Raw genomic sequence first — 18,312 nt, 5'->3', positions numbered from 1 at the left:
AAAAAATAGTGGTGTCAATCGCCCAGTAGCATATTTTTCAGCTACCTTGGATAATGTTGCTGATGCCTGCGAGCTGTCGCAGCTGTGGAAGAGTACAACTCAAAGTGAAAATATTGTGATGGGTTATCCTGACAGTAATGGTACCTCACTGAATTGAAATACTACTGACAAGGTCAAAGACACAATATTTGACAAATGCAAGATTGACTCGTTATGAACAGTTATTCTAGGGGCACCAAATGTGACAATAAAAAGGTGCACAGTGCTTAACCCGGCAACATTACTACCAAATGAGGGGGGAGATCTGTCCAACATGGATGATGCTGAACATGACTGTTTGGAAGTGACAGAACTTTGTACTAAACAAAGCGAAGACATTAAAGATACTTGTTTAGAAGACAATGATCAAATTATTTTTGTTGATGGGTCTTGCTTACGGGACAACAGAGGTGCATTGAGGGCAGGGTATGCAGTGTGTACAGACATACTAGAAGCTTCAGGCTTAATGTAGTAATATCTGCACAAGTTTCAGAGCTGGTGGCTCTTACTAGAGCATGTCAATTGTCAGATCAAATGAAGGTCACAATTTATACTGATAGTCAATATGGATTTGGAATTGTGCATGATTTTGGGCAAATTTGGTCACAGAGAGGGTTCCTAACTTCTTAAGGATCACCTGTAAGAAACGGGGAAAGGATACATGATTTGCTACAAGCAGTGCGGAAACGTAAGAAAATTGCCGTGGTCAAATGCAGTGCACACCAGAGAGGACAATATTATGTAACTTTGGGAAATGCTTATGCTGACCAAGTTGCAAAATTTTGTGCTCTAAATGGAATTTCATTCACGGGAAATTGGGAATTGATGTCTGAAAATGAAGAGATTTATGCCAATTTCACTGTATAGATAGTGTAGACACTAGATGAACTGAAAGAAATACAGAACAATGTGCCAGAAGAGAAAATGAGAGATTGGATTAAACATCGATGCATACAAAGGGAGGATGAGATTTGGGTGACAATAGAAGGAAAGGTAGTCCTGCCAAACAGTCTACTGACAGATGGCGGGGTACTACCATGCCCAAACACATATTGGAAGGGATGCAATGATAAGGAGTTTTAAACAATACTGGTACAATCCAAAATTCAGACAAGTGGCAGAGTTGGTGTGCCATAGGTGTATAATATGCCAGCAGATGAATGTTGGCAAAGGGACAATTGTCAACATGGCTCACATAGGTATGGCAGGAGGTCTTCAGTAGAATGCAAATGGATTTCATTGAGACGCCTGCATTTGCCGGTTTGAAATATGTGCTGGTGATTGTGTGCATTTTCAGTCATTGGATTGAGGCTTACCCGACACGGAGAAATGACACTAACTGTGGCTAAATTGCTTCTGCCAGAACTAATTCCCGTTTTGGTTTTCCGGTCTCAATTGAATCAGATAGGGGTACACATTTCAATAATGAGGTGATAAAATTGCTTTTTTCAGCATTAAACATTCAGCAAAGATTGCATTGCAGTTTTCGCCCAGAAGCTTCAGGTCTTGTAGAACAAATGAATGGAATGCTGAAATCACGATTGGCAAAAGTGTATGCATCAACAAATCTGAAATGGCCAGATGCTCTACCTCTAGTACTAATGTCAATGAGAAGTACACCTGACAAAAAGACTTATCTCCACATGAGATATTGATGGGTAGAGCAATGAGATTACCAGCAACACCTGCTAACGCACTTGTGAATATTAAAGATGATATGGTGCTAGATCACCTCAAAAGCCTGGCTGATGTGGTTCGGTCTTTTTCTCATCAGGTGGAAGTTGCAACAGCCCAACAAACATAAGGTCAAGGACATAGTCAGAGCAGGAGACTGGGTGCTTATACGGAAGCACATGCGAAAGTCTTGCTTTGAACCAAGTTGGAAGGGACCATATCAAATCATGCTCACTACAACAACTGCTGTGAAGTGTGCTGGTCTGCCGAATTGGGTGCATGCGAGCCATACAAGGAAAGTGCGTGATCCAATAGAAAGAGAAGAGGAACTGTTGAGATTACCAACAGTCGAGAATACCAGAAACCAAGGAGAAGAGAGTGAGCAAAATATTGAGAATGACAGATCTATCTACTCCTATAACAGATGAAAGAGAACAAAACAGAGAAGAGGTTGAGCAAGTTGTAAAAGGCATAGAAGAATCAGTTCAAGAAGAAAGTAGTGAGTAATTTTGTTCTGAGGAGGGTGTCCGCAAACGAGAACGAAAAAACAGGGAACAGAAGAAAAATCTGCTCAGGAGGGTGACCTCAGTAGCAGGTGGTTTGACAAACCAAACAGAAGACGAGACAGACCCCATTGGGAAAGGAATTGAGAATAGTCCCGCCACAGTGGATTACACTCTTCCGGGACTAATTGCGGGAACGTCTGAAGGGAAAGGTCCAAAGGAAAGTGAAGACTCAATGTTGAGAAGACTTGACAAAAGGAACACCGAAAGGAGACAATTGGCCAGAGAAAACTGCAGAAAGAGGAAAGGTTGAAGTGATACCATCAATACCAGAAGAGAGAGTTGCCTGGAGAAGAACACACTAGTGGAGAAGATAGTGAAAGTGGAACGCGACCAAAGAGGAAAAGAGTTGCGAGTAGGAGATATGCAGGACCTGAATGGGCATATTTAAATACAAGTGACTGGCAAGAAGAATTTTTGAGTTACTGTTTTGACAGACTTAGAAAATTCTGACTTTGGGACGTGAACATTCACAAGAAAGACACTGGGTTAAAGAGAATGAAAATTGAATATTAAACTTTATGCTGCAAAGAAAGAAATTGAAAATTACTGGAGCAGACAAATGAACAACTGAACTTAGACGAGCTGCTATACCGAACTTGACAAAGGTACTGTCCAAGAGTGAATGAATTCATTATGAAAAAATATATATAAAAAATTAGGGTTTTTTTAAAGTTTTTTTTAATTGTTTATTTTATTTTTTTCCTGACAGACGAAATGAGTGATTCACATAACCAAAACTGTAGAGTACGTTGTTGTAAAGTACTTGGTATTGGTCTAGCTGTAACAAGTGTGTTGATATGTTTGTTATTTGTGGGAGTGTGTTTATGAGCAAATCAGACTGCGAAAATGAATTCTTTAGATTTGGCTGATTAGCCATTAAACAAAGATAAATTTAGGATAGATGTAAAATACATACATGAGGAAAAAAAAGCTTTCTTCTAATGTTTTCTATCGCTTATGGCAGGAGTATGTTGAAGTGATGGATGCAACTGATTGTTATGTATGTACGCAGATTCCACCTTCAGTAGGAGGAAACTACATATCACAGCTTCCCTGTGACTTATGCTATAAGCAGCAGTCTTTTGCTAACATGTTTCTAGAATCAAGAATATATTCAATATTTTTATTCAAACTATGATATGGTATTATCTTTTGTACTTGTCATAGGATATTTGAATACAATAGCCAAAGAAAATAACAGTAATTATGATTTCTTTGAGCCTACTTTAACTTTTGGAACTGCCTTTGCTCATCGTAGTAACTTGTCTTGTTTACTAACACCAGTAGAAAAAAATGGTTAGATAATACAGAAGATAGGAGATAGATAAAGGCAAAAATGGATAAGGGAATTATAAGTAGAAAGCCTGGAATAGATTATTCTTATACTGAACTCACTAAACAGGGTAAACTAACAACAGATGCTGAGCATACAGGGAAACTTTGCATACAAAGGCCTTGGAGTAAGAATGAGTGTGTTTGTTGGAAAGAGTGAATGTAGGCATTTTTTATGTTTAGAAGTAAGTGGGATTTCATGATGAATGGACAGGATACTCCGATACTTGTGTGGTACGGGACATGTTATCTGGGAATAGCCTTTTCAAAAATCTATCAGTTGGACGACCTGAGAAAGATTCCTTATTCAATTAAATTTCAAACGAGACAAGTGAGAATCAATTTCTAGCATTGTGGGAGACATATTTGCAGCTATAATTCCTTCAGTGGGAGTAGTCTTAAATTTGATTAAGATTCAGAAGTTGTCCACAATAGTGGATAACATGTTGACAAGATATTCCGGAGCTTCTATTCTTCTGGATACAGAGTTGGCTGCTACAAGAGCTATGGCACTTCTGAATCGTCTTGCGTTAGACATTCTTTTGGCGAAGGAGGGCGGAGTTTGTAAATTTAATTGGTTCTAATCATTGTTCTTTTATCCTTGATAATTCAGGGTAAGGTTAAAGTATTAATCACTAATGTGACTAACACTAATAATAAAGATTTGAAAGAACTAACAAACTACCATTTGGGAAAAGGAATTGAAGCTGTGGGAAAATGGTTTAGCAACATGGGAAGAAATGTTATTCTGACAATAGCAAAATGGGTGTCAATAATTGTGTTTTGTTTAATTGGGATTTGGGGAACCTATAAAGTGATAAAACGTGTTAAGAGAAAATTAGAAAGGAATAAACTAAAATAAAGAGAAAAATAAATTATTCAGAAATAAATGACACCGGATGATAATAAATACATTTATTAAAGAGTAATGTGATGACATGAATAGCCATCAGAAGAGGAATTGTGAAGGGAATTTTCTAATGTTTATTAATGATTTTCATATTAAAACGTGTAATGAACGCGTGAAACGAGAAACTTCTGAAATATTTGTTTTCTGTTCTTGGATAAGTGAAATTATATTCAAACGCTGTGGTTATGTTCCATGATTCAAAGCTTTCATAATAGGTGTTTTCAAAGCTTGTGTAGACGTATCCACAGCTACCCCTAGTGGGTTGCAGTGTTATGTCTTACAAGGTAGTGTATTAACTGAGCATTGCAAAAGTTGAAATGTCCTATTTTTAGAGTCGAGCCTGCGTTGCATGCGCTCGCGAATCTCTCGTGAGATGCTTTAGGTATTAGAAAAGGGCTCGGAGCCCTGTCGACGTCACGTCAGTGTTTTTCATTGGTTCGTGGGCTTGCCTATCAAAATCTGCTTGTTTTCATTAGTCGAAGGCATGCATACGTCATGCCTTTTCCGGTGGCTAGCCCTCCTCGAGCGCATCGACCAAGTACAGAAAACATGGGAGGCTCGCTGTTTTCTGTCCAGCTCGTGGACTACTTTTTCTCTATTTTCCGTGCGCAATTTCGCTTGGCAGAAGTCGAGCGCTTTACACAGTTAATTGCACTTTTTCGGGTTACGTACATAAATGCACTTTTGGATAGGTGAAAAGTCAGGTTAGGAGTTTACAACGCTATGAGCTCTAACACGAGCAAATGTGAGACCCGTTGCATTGTAAATGCTTGCTTGGATATGTTACTAATATCTGGTCTTTCCTCGAGGATGGAAGTAGGATACAGTAAAAGTTTCTTCCTGAGAACAAGATATTCAAGAGGCTATGCGACCGGAGTTACAGACGAGACGGAAGAAGTAAAGATACATCAGGAGAAAATGTTATAGTTAGCGTAGATTTCATCAGTTTAGTTGTCGATTGGCTGAAATGAAACCACCCTATAGACTGACCAATCAGGAGTTTATTAGATTTTAGTATAACTACCTGTGTAGAATTGATTAGAGGGGTTGGTCTTTCGTCATCCAATGCTATTCTTCTAAAGCAGACTAGGTTCTAGACCAGCTATCGTTTGGCCCAAACTTTCTAATGAGATAGCTGATGGTGTCCTCGAGCTGTAGCTGGTCATTTGCTGTTACTACTATTGTGGTAATGTATGTTATTAAATGTGAATTATGTCTCTTGCTTTCCAGGTACCAGCTGCAACTAATGATTTTATTGCTGCAATTAATCGTTTTTTTATATATATATCATAATCAAGTTAAGAGTTTTCTAAATGAATGTTACTAAATTCTTTTCACATGAAGCCCAATATGTAATGCTAATTTGTGGTTAGTTATGGAATTAATCTTTATATGCTCATGACTTGTCCTGAGATCATTTGATGCTGAACTAATGTATTCTTTGCCATTATTAGCAGTGTTTATATTATTAATAAGTGTGATTCTTTTGGAGATAATTTTTTTAATTTTATTAATTAGCTTAAGATATACAAGTTGTTTTAACGAGCCGCTATTGATCTTATATATTTATCAATTGTGTGAGTTATTTTCGTGACACAAACATTGTTAATATAGGGAAATAAATTAATGATCTTTAATAACTAAACTGATGCAGTTATTTACTGAAACTTTATAATATTGTTATTGATGGTCCTCACACCTCCCATTGGTGACATCCCCTCAAACCTATGTTGCTTCAATCCATCATCCTCTAGTGCTGAATCCACTATTCAGTATTGATAATAGCCAGGATTCTGTGGCGCGTTAGCAGGAGCGGTTCAGAGATCAGATCTAGAACATCTGAGACACTGGTCCATCCACCAGGCAATCACAGCTGTTTGCTGGCAATGGCCTCTTTACTCGTCTTCCACAGGACTGCTATGTCATCCTTCAACACGCTGACAACCTCCACCAAAGGCATATTGTGCCATCCTTGCAAATCCATGCATAACCAGTCACATCACTAAAATGCACCTCCACATACGCAATCATTACATTATGAACAAGACCTTCCTTACTGTAAAGGGCACAATAGTGTGAGGTCTATGAAAAATATTGGAAGTTGAGGTAGGAGCAATTATGACATCAGAATGAGAGAACAGGTCCTTTGTAAAATAACAGGAAAACACCAGAACTGGTAAACCTAGGAAAACCAGAATACTCCAATTGAGATTAGAACAATGCAGCTACTCACATCTTATGATAAAGCCACAAACATGCAAGGCCAAGGCTCAACAACTGAAAAATTGCACACATTCCTAAACCACCAGCACAATCGACAACGAAAAATCACAGAAACCAGCCTCTGCAACCTGCTGCGACAGGTGGCCTCATTGCAACCCAGTCATACCAATTTTACCTAGGTTTAGAAAGCAGGTTTTAAGTCCTCCTTCCTAACAGATCCTATTAACAGAACAAAATATCACACACTGAGCCACAGTATTTCCATTTACATCCCGCACTATGAAGCCCCCTGCGGTTAATCCCACAAGTGCTCTTAACCAAACCATTAAGAGATCACTGAACATGTAGCATAGATAATAACTGTATGAACTCTCAATGTTACTGTGTCCAACGTTGCACAGTATCGAGGTAGTTCAGCAGAACAGTGCAGGAAGTGACAATCTGAAACACGGGCGTAGCGTCTCCCCATGGTGCAAGCTCTCACGGAAGGCAGACTGAAGTGGCTCTGCTTAAGGAGATGAAGTGAGTTGAATAAGGGGCTGTCTACAAAGTAGAGATTTCAGTATGCAGAATGATGATCATGCATCTGTTTGGACACAAGTTGAAGCGATGGGCTACTTCTGTAAGGTACGAAACATCGATATGTTGCAAATTTAGCCAAAAAGGTGCAGGAGCTGCCTGCTTTGAAAATGTGGTACCAGCTTTGCAAGTAGGAAGAGAAGAAGCACAAATGGGAGGAAAAAAGGAAGCCGTGTACGAGTCAGCAGATTTTTGAAAACATGTACAGGGGTGAAAACGGGTTTGATCTTGCCAGCAAAGAAGGTAGCAACGCTATCTACTGTGATACAGCAATGGATAAGAGAATGGAGCTGGCTGTGCGGAGAGTGAGGAGTAGCAGTACTGATATCCAGTTAAATCTAGAGCTGATGAGAGAGTAAGCCTTCAGGCGGCAAGATCTGATAAACTAAATCCAAGGAGATCTAAAAAGTGCAGGTCAGGGTAGTAATTATTAACAGCGCTCCACACTACCTGATTAGGACCAAAAAGGGCAATATACAAATTAAGCAAGCCATAATGTTGAAACTAGAACTAACTCATGTGGTACTGTGCTATTACAAGCCCACTATTTCACACTTGCTATTAAGTTAGTTTCCTCTCCAATCACACGGAGTAACATTGGCAATTAATGTACTTTTCAGAATTAAATGAGGGTTCCATGCTAGCAAAGGTCACACTTTGGGATTAGCACCGTATGGCGTCCTAACAGGCAGGGTTAAATAAGCAAAGTTATGTCTCACTCAGCTCAACATAATAGCCCTCCACAAACAAACGACAGATACAAAATCACTATGTTCTTTTTTTGTTTTATTACGTTCAATAAACTCTAGGAAACAGTTTATGCAGTCTTGGTAGCCCTGGTACGCTTCTTCTTAACAACCACGGGTTTCTGGCTTCTCAAGATGGCACTGGCACGACGGAGAGCCGCCTAGAATAAATAGAGAGCTATTAAAGTACTGCGCATTTTTAATAACTTAGCAGAAAATTACAACAAGCAAGAAATACTAAGGGTGAAGATTTGAACATTACAAAATTAACAGACGCAGGTTAGGGTGGAGTGCAAAGAGTTGGTAAACACTGGCTACTGATGGAATGGAGTGGACCAAACATGTTAAGCCCGGTCCAAGCTCCAGCCTTAGCTTCTACTAGATTCATAGATTATCACTATACCCAATTCAAAGGGTGTGCATAAAGATGGACTGTTAGGAAAGTGTCATGAACATAGGAGAAGGTATGTATCCAGAGTTTGAGTGAAAGAAATGCACATCTGAAACAACTAAAGGCTTCTGGGTAGGTGGATGGGCACTTGTGAATCTACATTGCTGCATGTTACGACAGATGCTACACAGTAAATAACAATCAGTTCATGTGGGTGGCAGTATAGCAGTACATCCCTAAACGATGATATGGTATCTTTTGTACTTGTCATAGGATATTTGAATACAATAGCCAAAGAAAATAACATAGTAATTATGATTTCTTTGAGCCTACTTTAGGATGTTGCAAAGGACTGAAAGTTCTCAGGACAGCTTGACCAAATCTTGCTTATAGGCGTGCTAAGACATCCACAAAAGCAGGGTTTTGTGAATGTGTGGAGCGGTCTTACATGTCAGCTATGGGTATATATCCAAGAAAAGCCATAGTCGCTCTTATTTGTAACGGAATGATGGCAAGGCTGGAAAATTTCTTCCAGTCTCAATATAGCAGGACTGGTTACACTGGACAATCCTAGCATTGTCCACCTTTGAAAGTACAGGTCCTCTGTGTGTCTTGGTGAAGGCAACAAAAAAAATGCTGTTTGGTGAAAGGGTTTGTTCCCAGAGATGTAATACTTGAGGGCACATTTGACATCAAGGGTGTAAAGGACCCCTTGTCACCACGTCTGGTTGTGGGCAGAGAAACAGGAGCTCAATGGTTTGATTAAGGTGGAATAAGGACGCCACTAAGAAAGCTGTGTGCGCAGGCTTGGATATTTGGTGCGGTAGCAATGAGCTCCAGGCAATTATGTATGATGGAGTGCCCACAGGTCAGAGGTGACCTCTTTCCAGCGTTTCCCAGATGGCTGAAGTCTTTTTTTTTTTTTTTAGGGGGAGTTGGGGGAGAGGGGTAGGAAAGGGGGGGGGATTTGGAGAAGGGACTCACTGCGTGGGGAAGGCAGCTCCACTGGCAAAGCCTCCTTTGGCCCTCCCTCTGGTGGGGTTACTGCTAACATTCTCTTGAATACTTCTGTGTTGATTGCTGGTGGTAGTGTTGCTGCCTCTGGAATGAGGCAGGGGAGTCTGAGGAAGTGGTCTTACTACCTCCTGTGCACTAAGCTGCAAAAGCGTCATTGGGTAATGGCTGTCTGAAGGGTACCAAAACACCATAGGTATATATGTGTCCCTTCTCAGCTTTTCAAGCATCTGGTCTACCTGCAGCCCAAAGAGTTGTTCACTGTTGAACAGCAAGTTTCAGTAGATGCTGCTGTACGTCTGGTACAGCATTACTAGGTGCCGAACATAGAGCCTGATTAATACATATCCAAACCTGATGGTGGGGGAGTTTAGGGGAACACAAAGGAGATGTTATAATCATCTAAACAGAGCACTGAGACAAATATTTACTGTGTCGTCTTACTGAGTGACCAGAAGATTTAAGAGGGTGGTTTATGGCTATCTAGATTGCAATTAATCTGAAATTGGAGTTACTATATGTGATATAAATGGACATTGCAAGTGAACACTCAGTCAAATCTGTCAATTTGATATAGTTGGAGCTTACAACATTCCTTATAAAACAATGCACTTAGGAATTTCAGATGTGGTGAACAAAACGCGTTGGCTGTTTTACGTTGTATGGAAAAAAATAAAGGCTGCATTGAAAGCAACTTGTCTGGATAACTCAACCCATCCTGAGAACTTTAGTTGGTTTGCCCTCCCCCCCACCTGCCCTCAGCCCTCCCACCTGCATTATAAAGGAAAAGCACATTCGCATTAACAATTGAAGGAGAAGCCACTATAAACGCTTGTGACTCGAAAGACATTCGAATAAAAAGTTGCAAAAGCCCGAGCCCAACACTAGATGGCAGTTGTGTACAGCACATGCATCTCTACAGCCACAAATGCTATGAACAAAGCTTTGAGCTTACACATGGTCTAATCTTTGAAAAATTAATTGAAAAGATAAACAATGTTACATATTACATCAAGAGGTCACAGTGTTGAAGTGCAGATCAACTGCAAGTTTAACATGAACGTATTTTATTTTTAACAAAAATGTAAGGACGCTGCCACTTAAATAGGGTTGTGCCACACTACAAGTAAGAGAGCAACAAGGCTGACGCTATGACAGTCAACAGGCAAGCAGAATGACCAAGTGTAGGAAAACGGCTCCTTGTTGCAGTTACCTCCCCACTTTTTGCCTGATATTGCTGCTGACTTGACTGAGAAGTGTGCTGGGATCCTGCTAACCAGGCCCCAGCACCAGTGCTCTTTCACTAAAAATGTACCTTTGTTTCCACAATTGGTACACCCCTGGCACACAGATAAGTCCCTTGTAAAAGGTACCAGTGGTACCAAGGGCCCTGTGACCAGGAAAGGTCCCTAAGGGCTGCAGTATGTGTTGTGCCACCCTACGGGACCTCTCAGTTAACACATGCACACTGCCATTGCAGATTGTATATGTTGGTGGAAAGAAAAAGGCAAAGTCGACATGGCATCCCCCTCCGGATGCCATGCACACAAAATACTGCCTGTGCCATAGGTAAGTCACCCCTCTAGCAGGCCTTAAAGTCCTAAGGCAGGGTGCACTATACCACAGGTGAGGGCATAGCCACAGGAGCAATATGTCCCTACAGTGTCCAAGTCCATTCTTATACATTGTAAGTACAGTGTGACCATATTAGGTATATGGTCTCGAAGTTTGTCAAAACGAACTCCACAGCTCCATAATGGCTACACTGAATACTGGGAAGTTTGGTATCAAACGTATCAGAATAATAAACCCACACTGATTCCAGTGCTGGATTTATTACAAAATGCACACAGAGGGAATATAAGATATGCCCCCTGTATTTTAACCAATCCTTCAATGCAGGAGCAGGACTGACTGGTCTGTGTCGGCCTGCCACTGAGAGACGAGCTTGACTCCCTGGGTTGAAAGCCTTTGTGCTTTAACCAATCCTTCAATGCAGGAGCAGGACTGACTGGTCTGTGTCGGCCTGCCACTGAGAGACGAGCTTGACTCCCTGAGTTGAAAGCCTTTGTGCTCTATGAGGCCAGAAACAAAGTCTGCATTGTGTAAACATCGTTCGGGACAGTAGCCATTGGCTACTGCCCTCCAACCCTAACACACCCCTAAATTTAGTATTTAGGGGTGACCCTGAAGCCAGGAAATCAGATTCCGGACGACCTAATAAGGAGGACTGTTGACCTGAAAACCCTGCAGAGGAGGAGACGACAACTGCTTTGACCCCAGCTCTACCGGCCTGTCTCCAGATTCAATGAACCTGCAACAGCGACGCATCCTGCGAGCCCCAGCGACCTCTGCCGACTCAGAGGACTACCCTGCAATAACATAGGACCAAGAAACTCCTGTGGACAGAGCATCCAAAGCAACAAGAAGAAACTCTCTCTAAAGGGACTCTCACCTCACTACTGAAGTGTGAATCCCCACCACTCCGCACCTGACCTCCCCGGCCCGTGTCCAGAGAAACCAAGACCACAGAGAGGACCCCCCAGGCGACTCCAACAATGAGTCCACCCTGAGACGACCTCCCGGCACCCCCACGACGACACCTGCAAAGAGAATCCAGAGGACCCCTGTGACCGCCACTGCCTGGTAACAAAGAACCCGCCGCCTGGAAGAAGCATTGCATCCACAGCCCCCAGGCCCGAGAAGAACCAACTACTGGTGCAGAAGTGACCAGCAGGCAGCCCTCATCTCTGCCCAGTCGGTGGACGGCCCGAGAAGCTCCCCCCCCCCCCCCCCCAACGCATCGCGAGCGTGACCTCCGGGTCCCTCCATTGATTCTAATACAAAACCTGACGCCTTGTTTGTGCACTGCACCCGGCCGCCCCTGTGCCGCTGAGGGTGTATTTTGTGTGCCTGTTTGGGACCCTTCAGTGCTCTACAAAACCCCCCTGATCTGCTCCTCGAGGACGCAGGTACTTATCCTGCTAGCAGACTGGAACCGGAGCACCCCTAGTCTCCATAGGTGCCTATGTTATTTGGGCTGCTATTTGACCTCTGCACCTGACCAGCCATGTGTTGCTGGGTGTTTGGGGTTAACTTGAACCCCCAACGGTGGGCTGCCTATGCCCCAGAGACTGAACTTGTAAGTGCTTTACTTATCTGACAAACTAACCTTTACTTACCTCCCCCCCAGGAACTGTTAAATTTTGCAGTGTCCACTTTTAAAATAGCTTATTGCCATTTTATGCTTAACTGCGTACATTACTGTTTTGATTCAAAATTCTATATTTATCTATGCCAAGTATCTTCCAATTTATGTACTTACTGGAAATTTGAATCTTGTGGTTCTAAAATAAACGAAGAAAATAATATTTTCTATATAAAAACCTATTGGCCTGGAGTTAAGCCTAATTCATCAACCACTCTACCACAAATAGAGCATTAGTATTATCTATTATTGCCACTATCAACCTCTAAGGGGAACCCCTGGACTCTGTGCACACTATCTCTCACTTTGAGATAGTCTATACAGAGTCCGCTTCCTACACCAAGATAATATGGAAGGAACACTGGCTCAAGCACAAAACAAACAAGGGACTTAATCGTACTATGATTACATATAAAACAAATTCCTAGTAACGCCTGTTATTTGCTTCACGTACAAATAGCACAAGTACTGTATTGAGAGCTACATAAAAACAAAGAATATGTATCTAAGAAGCTGCACAATTGATATTTCGTTCAAAATGTGTGGAAATAACAGCTCCGTCTTCCGTGAAAGCTTCTCATGTAGACAAACCAAAATGTAGCCATGTTGACCATATCAATGCAAGACTGCTGAATCAACCCAATTTATTTTTTCATTTTCTCACTCATTTCCTGAATCTTAAATCGTCTTTTCAACCGCAAATTACAAGATTTATTTGAAATACATTTTTAATGCTCCCACAAAACAGATTAAGGCTTTATCCAAAAGGTGCCGTTTACGAATATGTTTGAGGATTAGAGCAGAAGGCCTAGAAATAAATCTTTAAAAATTATGACTTTCTGACAAAAAAACATATACCATTAAGACCTCCACTATTGCCACCATTTCAGTAATTGTGTGGACGATATCCAACACCTCATCCCAAAGTTGTGCAACTAATAACCAATAGAATAACTTCCTTAAGATTGTGCCAATCAACTTTAGCATCCTGCTCCAAGAGCATGGCAGATCAGTCCTACACCGCAGCTGTATACATGAATATTTTCTTTCGTCTGCACTACTGCAGTTTTGAAAAGTCAAAGCATTAACAACAAGTAACACATCAATTGCTGTTTTAGTAAGAAAGGGGTCCCGCTACACAGGTGTTAGGTCACTAACAGAACTGAAGCAGTTTACTGGAAACAAACGTTACCATGCGCAGGTCCTTCCTGTAGTTGTTCTTGCGAATGATGTGACGTAGGCTGCTCAGGGTAGCTCGGGCATTCTTGTTAATTGTGATTTTTTCATAGGCGGAGGCTGGTTTGCGCTGACCTAAAAGAGAATTTTTAACCAGTAAAAACAAATTCACAGAAAAAACGGCACAAAGACATGATGGAAACCTGGTATCCTCCACAAAGCTAGCTTTAGACGTAAATTCGCCAGGACAGCTCTGTGAATTGTGTGCGGATAATGTAAAGTTAAAGATGTTCTATCAAGGGCAGCAACACATCAGCACCATATTTCGGTTCTGTTAGTAGAGATTCAAAGATTGAACTAAAGCATGAGCAGATGCTCTTAAAAATAAACAGTGGCACACCTGCTCGTTTCTTCAGAACCACAATGACTCCTTTCCCATCAGCTGCCGGCTCCACACCGACTGTTTTTCTGTGGATGAGTCCATTGTACCGGAAAGAATTCCTGGCCTTCAGATTGTTGGCCTCCTTCAAATGAAGAACAAAATATCCATCAACGCAAGATGAAAAAAACCATACGGTGTACAGCATTTAGCATGATCACACCTACCATAAGAACTGCTGTCCAGGTAACAATCAAAGCTCAAGTCGGCAAGCTTTAGTAGCTGAAGAAAAAACAGCATTTTACATAGCAAAATTCTGCATCTGTGTGAATTGCAGATAGCATTTTGTAAATGCCGTAATTTATTTGACTACATTCATAAAACTAAAACATGCCTACCAGTTAAACGTCTACTCTTGCATCCCATATGTAACATACTGGAACCGATCAACACCTATGGCAAAACTTACCGTACTGTAAACCTGCTTGTTCCTTTTAATCAGGAAACTGGAGCAATTGCGAACAATCATCCATTGCAGGTGGGCAGACATCTTCACACACCTACGAAAAAATAAATATAAAAGTCTCAGAAAGACTTGGTTGAACCAGTACAAACATGAGCACTTGGATATTTTTATTAGATAAACTGCTCTAACATGGCAGGCGGGTTAGTAAACCGAACAAGAGAGCTCAATACAACCACTTGCACCTACAATGAACACCTACATAATTGGCCTTGGACACAAGATTCTTGCTGTATGGTATAAGTTATACTGTTATACACGTAGACCTGCAGTTGGGGTTGGCTGGCTCCTTGAGTCAGCAACACCTATTCGAGTCTACAATGGTTTAGAAAACAAATAATAAGACATATTTTACACACACAGAACTTTAAATGAAAATGTGAAATTGTAGGCAAAAAAATGAAGGTGCCATACTTATCTTGATTAGTGGGAGCAGTGCAAGTACAACGAACAGTCTAGTAGGGTCTACTGCGTGGCTTCAATAAAGTCTAGTGCAGTCATCTTTTAAAACTAAATTTTGGAAAGCTCTACCTTTCCATTAAATTAAAATGCTGATTTTAGCATATTGTTTTGTGTGTGAATTTAATATGCCGTAATTTGTGTACTTTTCTGATGTATACTTATTTACATTTCCCAAGCTGCATAGTCACCTATGGCCATATGAATGAAGACATTTTCCCATAGACACAGAATGGGTAAAACCCTTTGTACATCTGTCCCTTAGCTTCCAGAAATGATTCCGCAGGATCCACAGTAGTCAAAAGATTATGAACTGCTGATTTAGACGCTTCGAAGCTGAGCTAGAGCTTTTATAAAATGGATTATTTGTTCTTGTTCAAAGTGAAAAATAAAATAGATTGAAGAAAAACAAAAGTAAAACGTTTTGGGTAAAAGATAAACTAATTGGCTACAATGCCCAATGGAGTCCTCGACATTCAAGAGATTTGCATTAACCAACATGTATGATACTCTTGTAATTCCACGTACGAAACACTGAGAACAGCAAAGCGTTATCACCCGTGCCACATGAAAGGGATATTACACAGTAACAATCCTCATCCCAAAAAGGTACGGGCATAAACAATTTTAGCTGGGGTACCAGGAAGAGTGTAAAGCCAAATGTAATCCTGAGCTACATATCAGACTTATAAGTTTGGGCAAACCCTAACTCCCGTAGCCAGTACACAAAGGAGCTATGGTCCCTCCCATACACCTGCAATCATTTCCTTTGTCTTGCTAGATTGAACTTTAGAGCCAACTGCCTTCAAGAATGGCCAACATGCATGTCAACAAAATTGAAAGACGAGGGCTACCTCTAAATCCAACCGAACACATTGGCTGGTACCACACAGGTAGAAAATGAATCACGGGACAAGAGGCCATTCCTGTGGCTCTCAAGTCTGAAAATGGAAGCAGCGCAGCAGCAGTAGGCTGAAATGCTGAAAAAAAGAAATGGCCCATGATAAACCATACTTGCATAGGCCCACTGCCGTAATAGGGTCCAAGAGTAAGGCATGGGCAGTCAAACTGGGCCGATAGACAAAGAAGAGCTAAAGCTGCGACACTGGCAACATCATTTAGTGTCAGAAGTGTAACTAGGCCACATTCAGCTCAATGGGAAAGGACCATTAACAGTCCAAACAAGCATTCCCCTCAAAATCCCTAAGTTGTAAAATTATTGAAAGTGTACTTTGCTGTCCAAACTGCTCAGAATGCCTTTGTTGACCGTAGCTACATTTGGATGTCAAACTGGTACTAATGAGATGAGGCCTTTTTCCCAGATATTGTCAACGTGCAAAAATAAAACAGCGAGGTAATACTGGGAAACTCTTGCAACAATTTCGTCAACACTGCTAATTTGGTGCACCCCTGCCGCAAAATTCCAGTGGCCCTGACTGTGCCCAATGAACGTCCTATCTTATGGAAAACAAGGACTGGCAATGCCAGTACATGTTGCCTTCATAAAACAAACACGGATCTGGTTGCTCTGCTGTTCGAAAAGTATTGCTGAAAAATGTCAAACAAAATACATTTCAGAATACTGGTGTGAAAAAAAGGTAACTTATGTTATCTCAAAATACAATTAAGTCAATGTTTTTAATTTTAATAAATGGAATGATTTAATTTGCATATGTGTTTCACTCAGGAATATCAACGGAATTTAAAAAGATAAGGACGTGTCAGAACGTATAAGGTGACGCTTAGTACACCTTTCGCCCCACATGACAACTGAGTGCACATTCTCTCCAGTGACAGAAAAGCAAATGTCTCAAGTTTGTGCTTAGACGAAATAAGTTGAATGCAGGGGACAAAAGGTGTGCTCTACATCTATTCCCCGCAAAAATATTACTATTGCTGCTTTTACAGACCAGTTCCGGTGAATGGAAGCAACGCAGAACAGGTATGATATATTCGAAGGAAGAAGCAGCAAACAATGGAAAAAATTAGAGGAGAAAAAATAAATCATCTTCCATTGAATCAGACTGCCAAAGAAAACAGTTGTTATCTAAATATAAGAAGTAGAAGGATACAAACAGCCAATCAAGTGGACAACTGATGTTATGCTCCAAAGGACGGAGCAACACGAAAAAGGAAAACTATTGGATATGAAACGAGCAAACGATTCTGGCAATGCCTAAGGGTAAGCCACAATGTGATGCCAGTAAGCCAGCCGTAAAAAGAAAAATTCCGAAAGCACAGCTGCAAGTATTGGGAAGCCTGCGTTGTCATCCATTTGTCTTCAAGTGTTTTGTACTTTTTGGCAGCATGGTGCTGCTAATAGTTCTGCCTGCCCGACCCTATGCAGACCTGAAAAGCGCCATAAAGAATGCGGGACATATGTGCATTAGAGACAGGGCAATCTGAACCAACCAGTTGCCTTTTTAACCAAACGCACTTTGCACGCGAGAGCAACTTATTGAGTTACAGGGTAACCAGCAAGGGAAAAAAAAACTGTTTTATAACCAAAGTCTTTGAATTAAAAACCTATACTGCCTCACACGTGACATGAACTAGGAGCATTGTGTGTGTGTGTGTGTGTGTGTGGTCGGTTCTGCAATGCAGCATGGACTTCGGGGGCAAAACGGAACACACGGAGGGAAAACCGTGTATAACACCAAGTATGCGTCCATACAGACGTAGGTGGTCCATAAACTGACACTTTGGCAACTTACTCCTACGGATAAACGACTGAAAGGAGCCTCGAGAAACGCAAAAACATTCTGATTCTACACTATTAGAGGAGGCCCAAAATCATAGAATTACACGAAGCAGGAAATATTCGGCCCAACTGAATCGCGATGAGGGTATCGCGGAAAAATATCGGGCCCGCGTATAACATAAGGCACCTCACACCCGGTTTCACAAGATAACAATTTATTTAGGAAATTCACGGGAGCCTAGCAGCGACTACACGTTACCTCTCTACTCGTTGGTCAGAGAAAAAGGAAAGGAAGTAGGCGGAGCCGGAGAGTGCTTATCACCGCCCTTCCTGTTCACAAGCCCATGCGCGGGTGGCAGTTGCGTCAGACGTAGAGTCGAAGTGACTATAAA

The 18,312-nt window shown here is 41.3% G+C and overlaps 1 protein-coding gene across 1 annotated transcript; it reads right to left on the bottom strand.

The window, feature by feature from the left end:
• Nucleotides 1–8,092: 8,092 nt before the first annotated feature.
• RPL28 (ribosomal protein L28) lies at nucleotides 8,093–18,295 on the bottom strand. Its single transcript, XM_069200614.1, has 5 exons — nucleotides 18,180–18,295; nucleotides 14,707–14,797; nucleotides 14,259–14,382; nucleotides 13,875–13,993; nucleotides 8,093–8,230 (listed from the first exon to the last, which is right to left on the bottom strand). Exons 2-5 carry the CDS (start codon nucleotides 14,785–14,787, stop codon nucleotides 8,141–8,143), a joined length of 414 nt encoding a protein of 137 aa, XP_069056715.1. The 5' UTR covers nucleotides 14,788–14,797; nucleotides 18,180–18,295; the 3' UTR covers nucleotides 8,093–8,140.
• Between the last annotated feature and the right edge of the window lie 17 nt (nucleotides 18,296–18,312).

Source organism: Pleurodeles waltl, chromosome 7 (assembly GCF_031143425.1).
Source record: "Pleurodeles waltl isolate 20211129_DDA chromosome 7, aPleWal1.hap1.20221129, whole genome shotgun sequence".
NCBI classification, from domain to species: domain Eukaryota; kingdom Metazoa; phylum Chordata; class Amphibia; order Caudata; family Salamandridae; genus Pleurodeles; species Pleurodeles waltl.
This window is presented reverse-complemented; position numbering and strand designations above follow the sequence as displayed.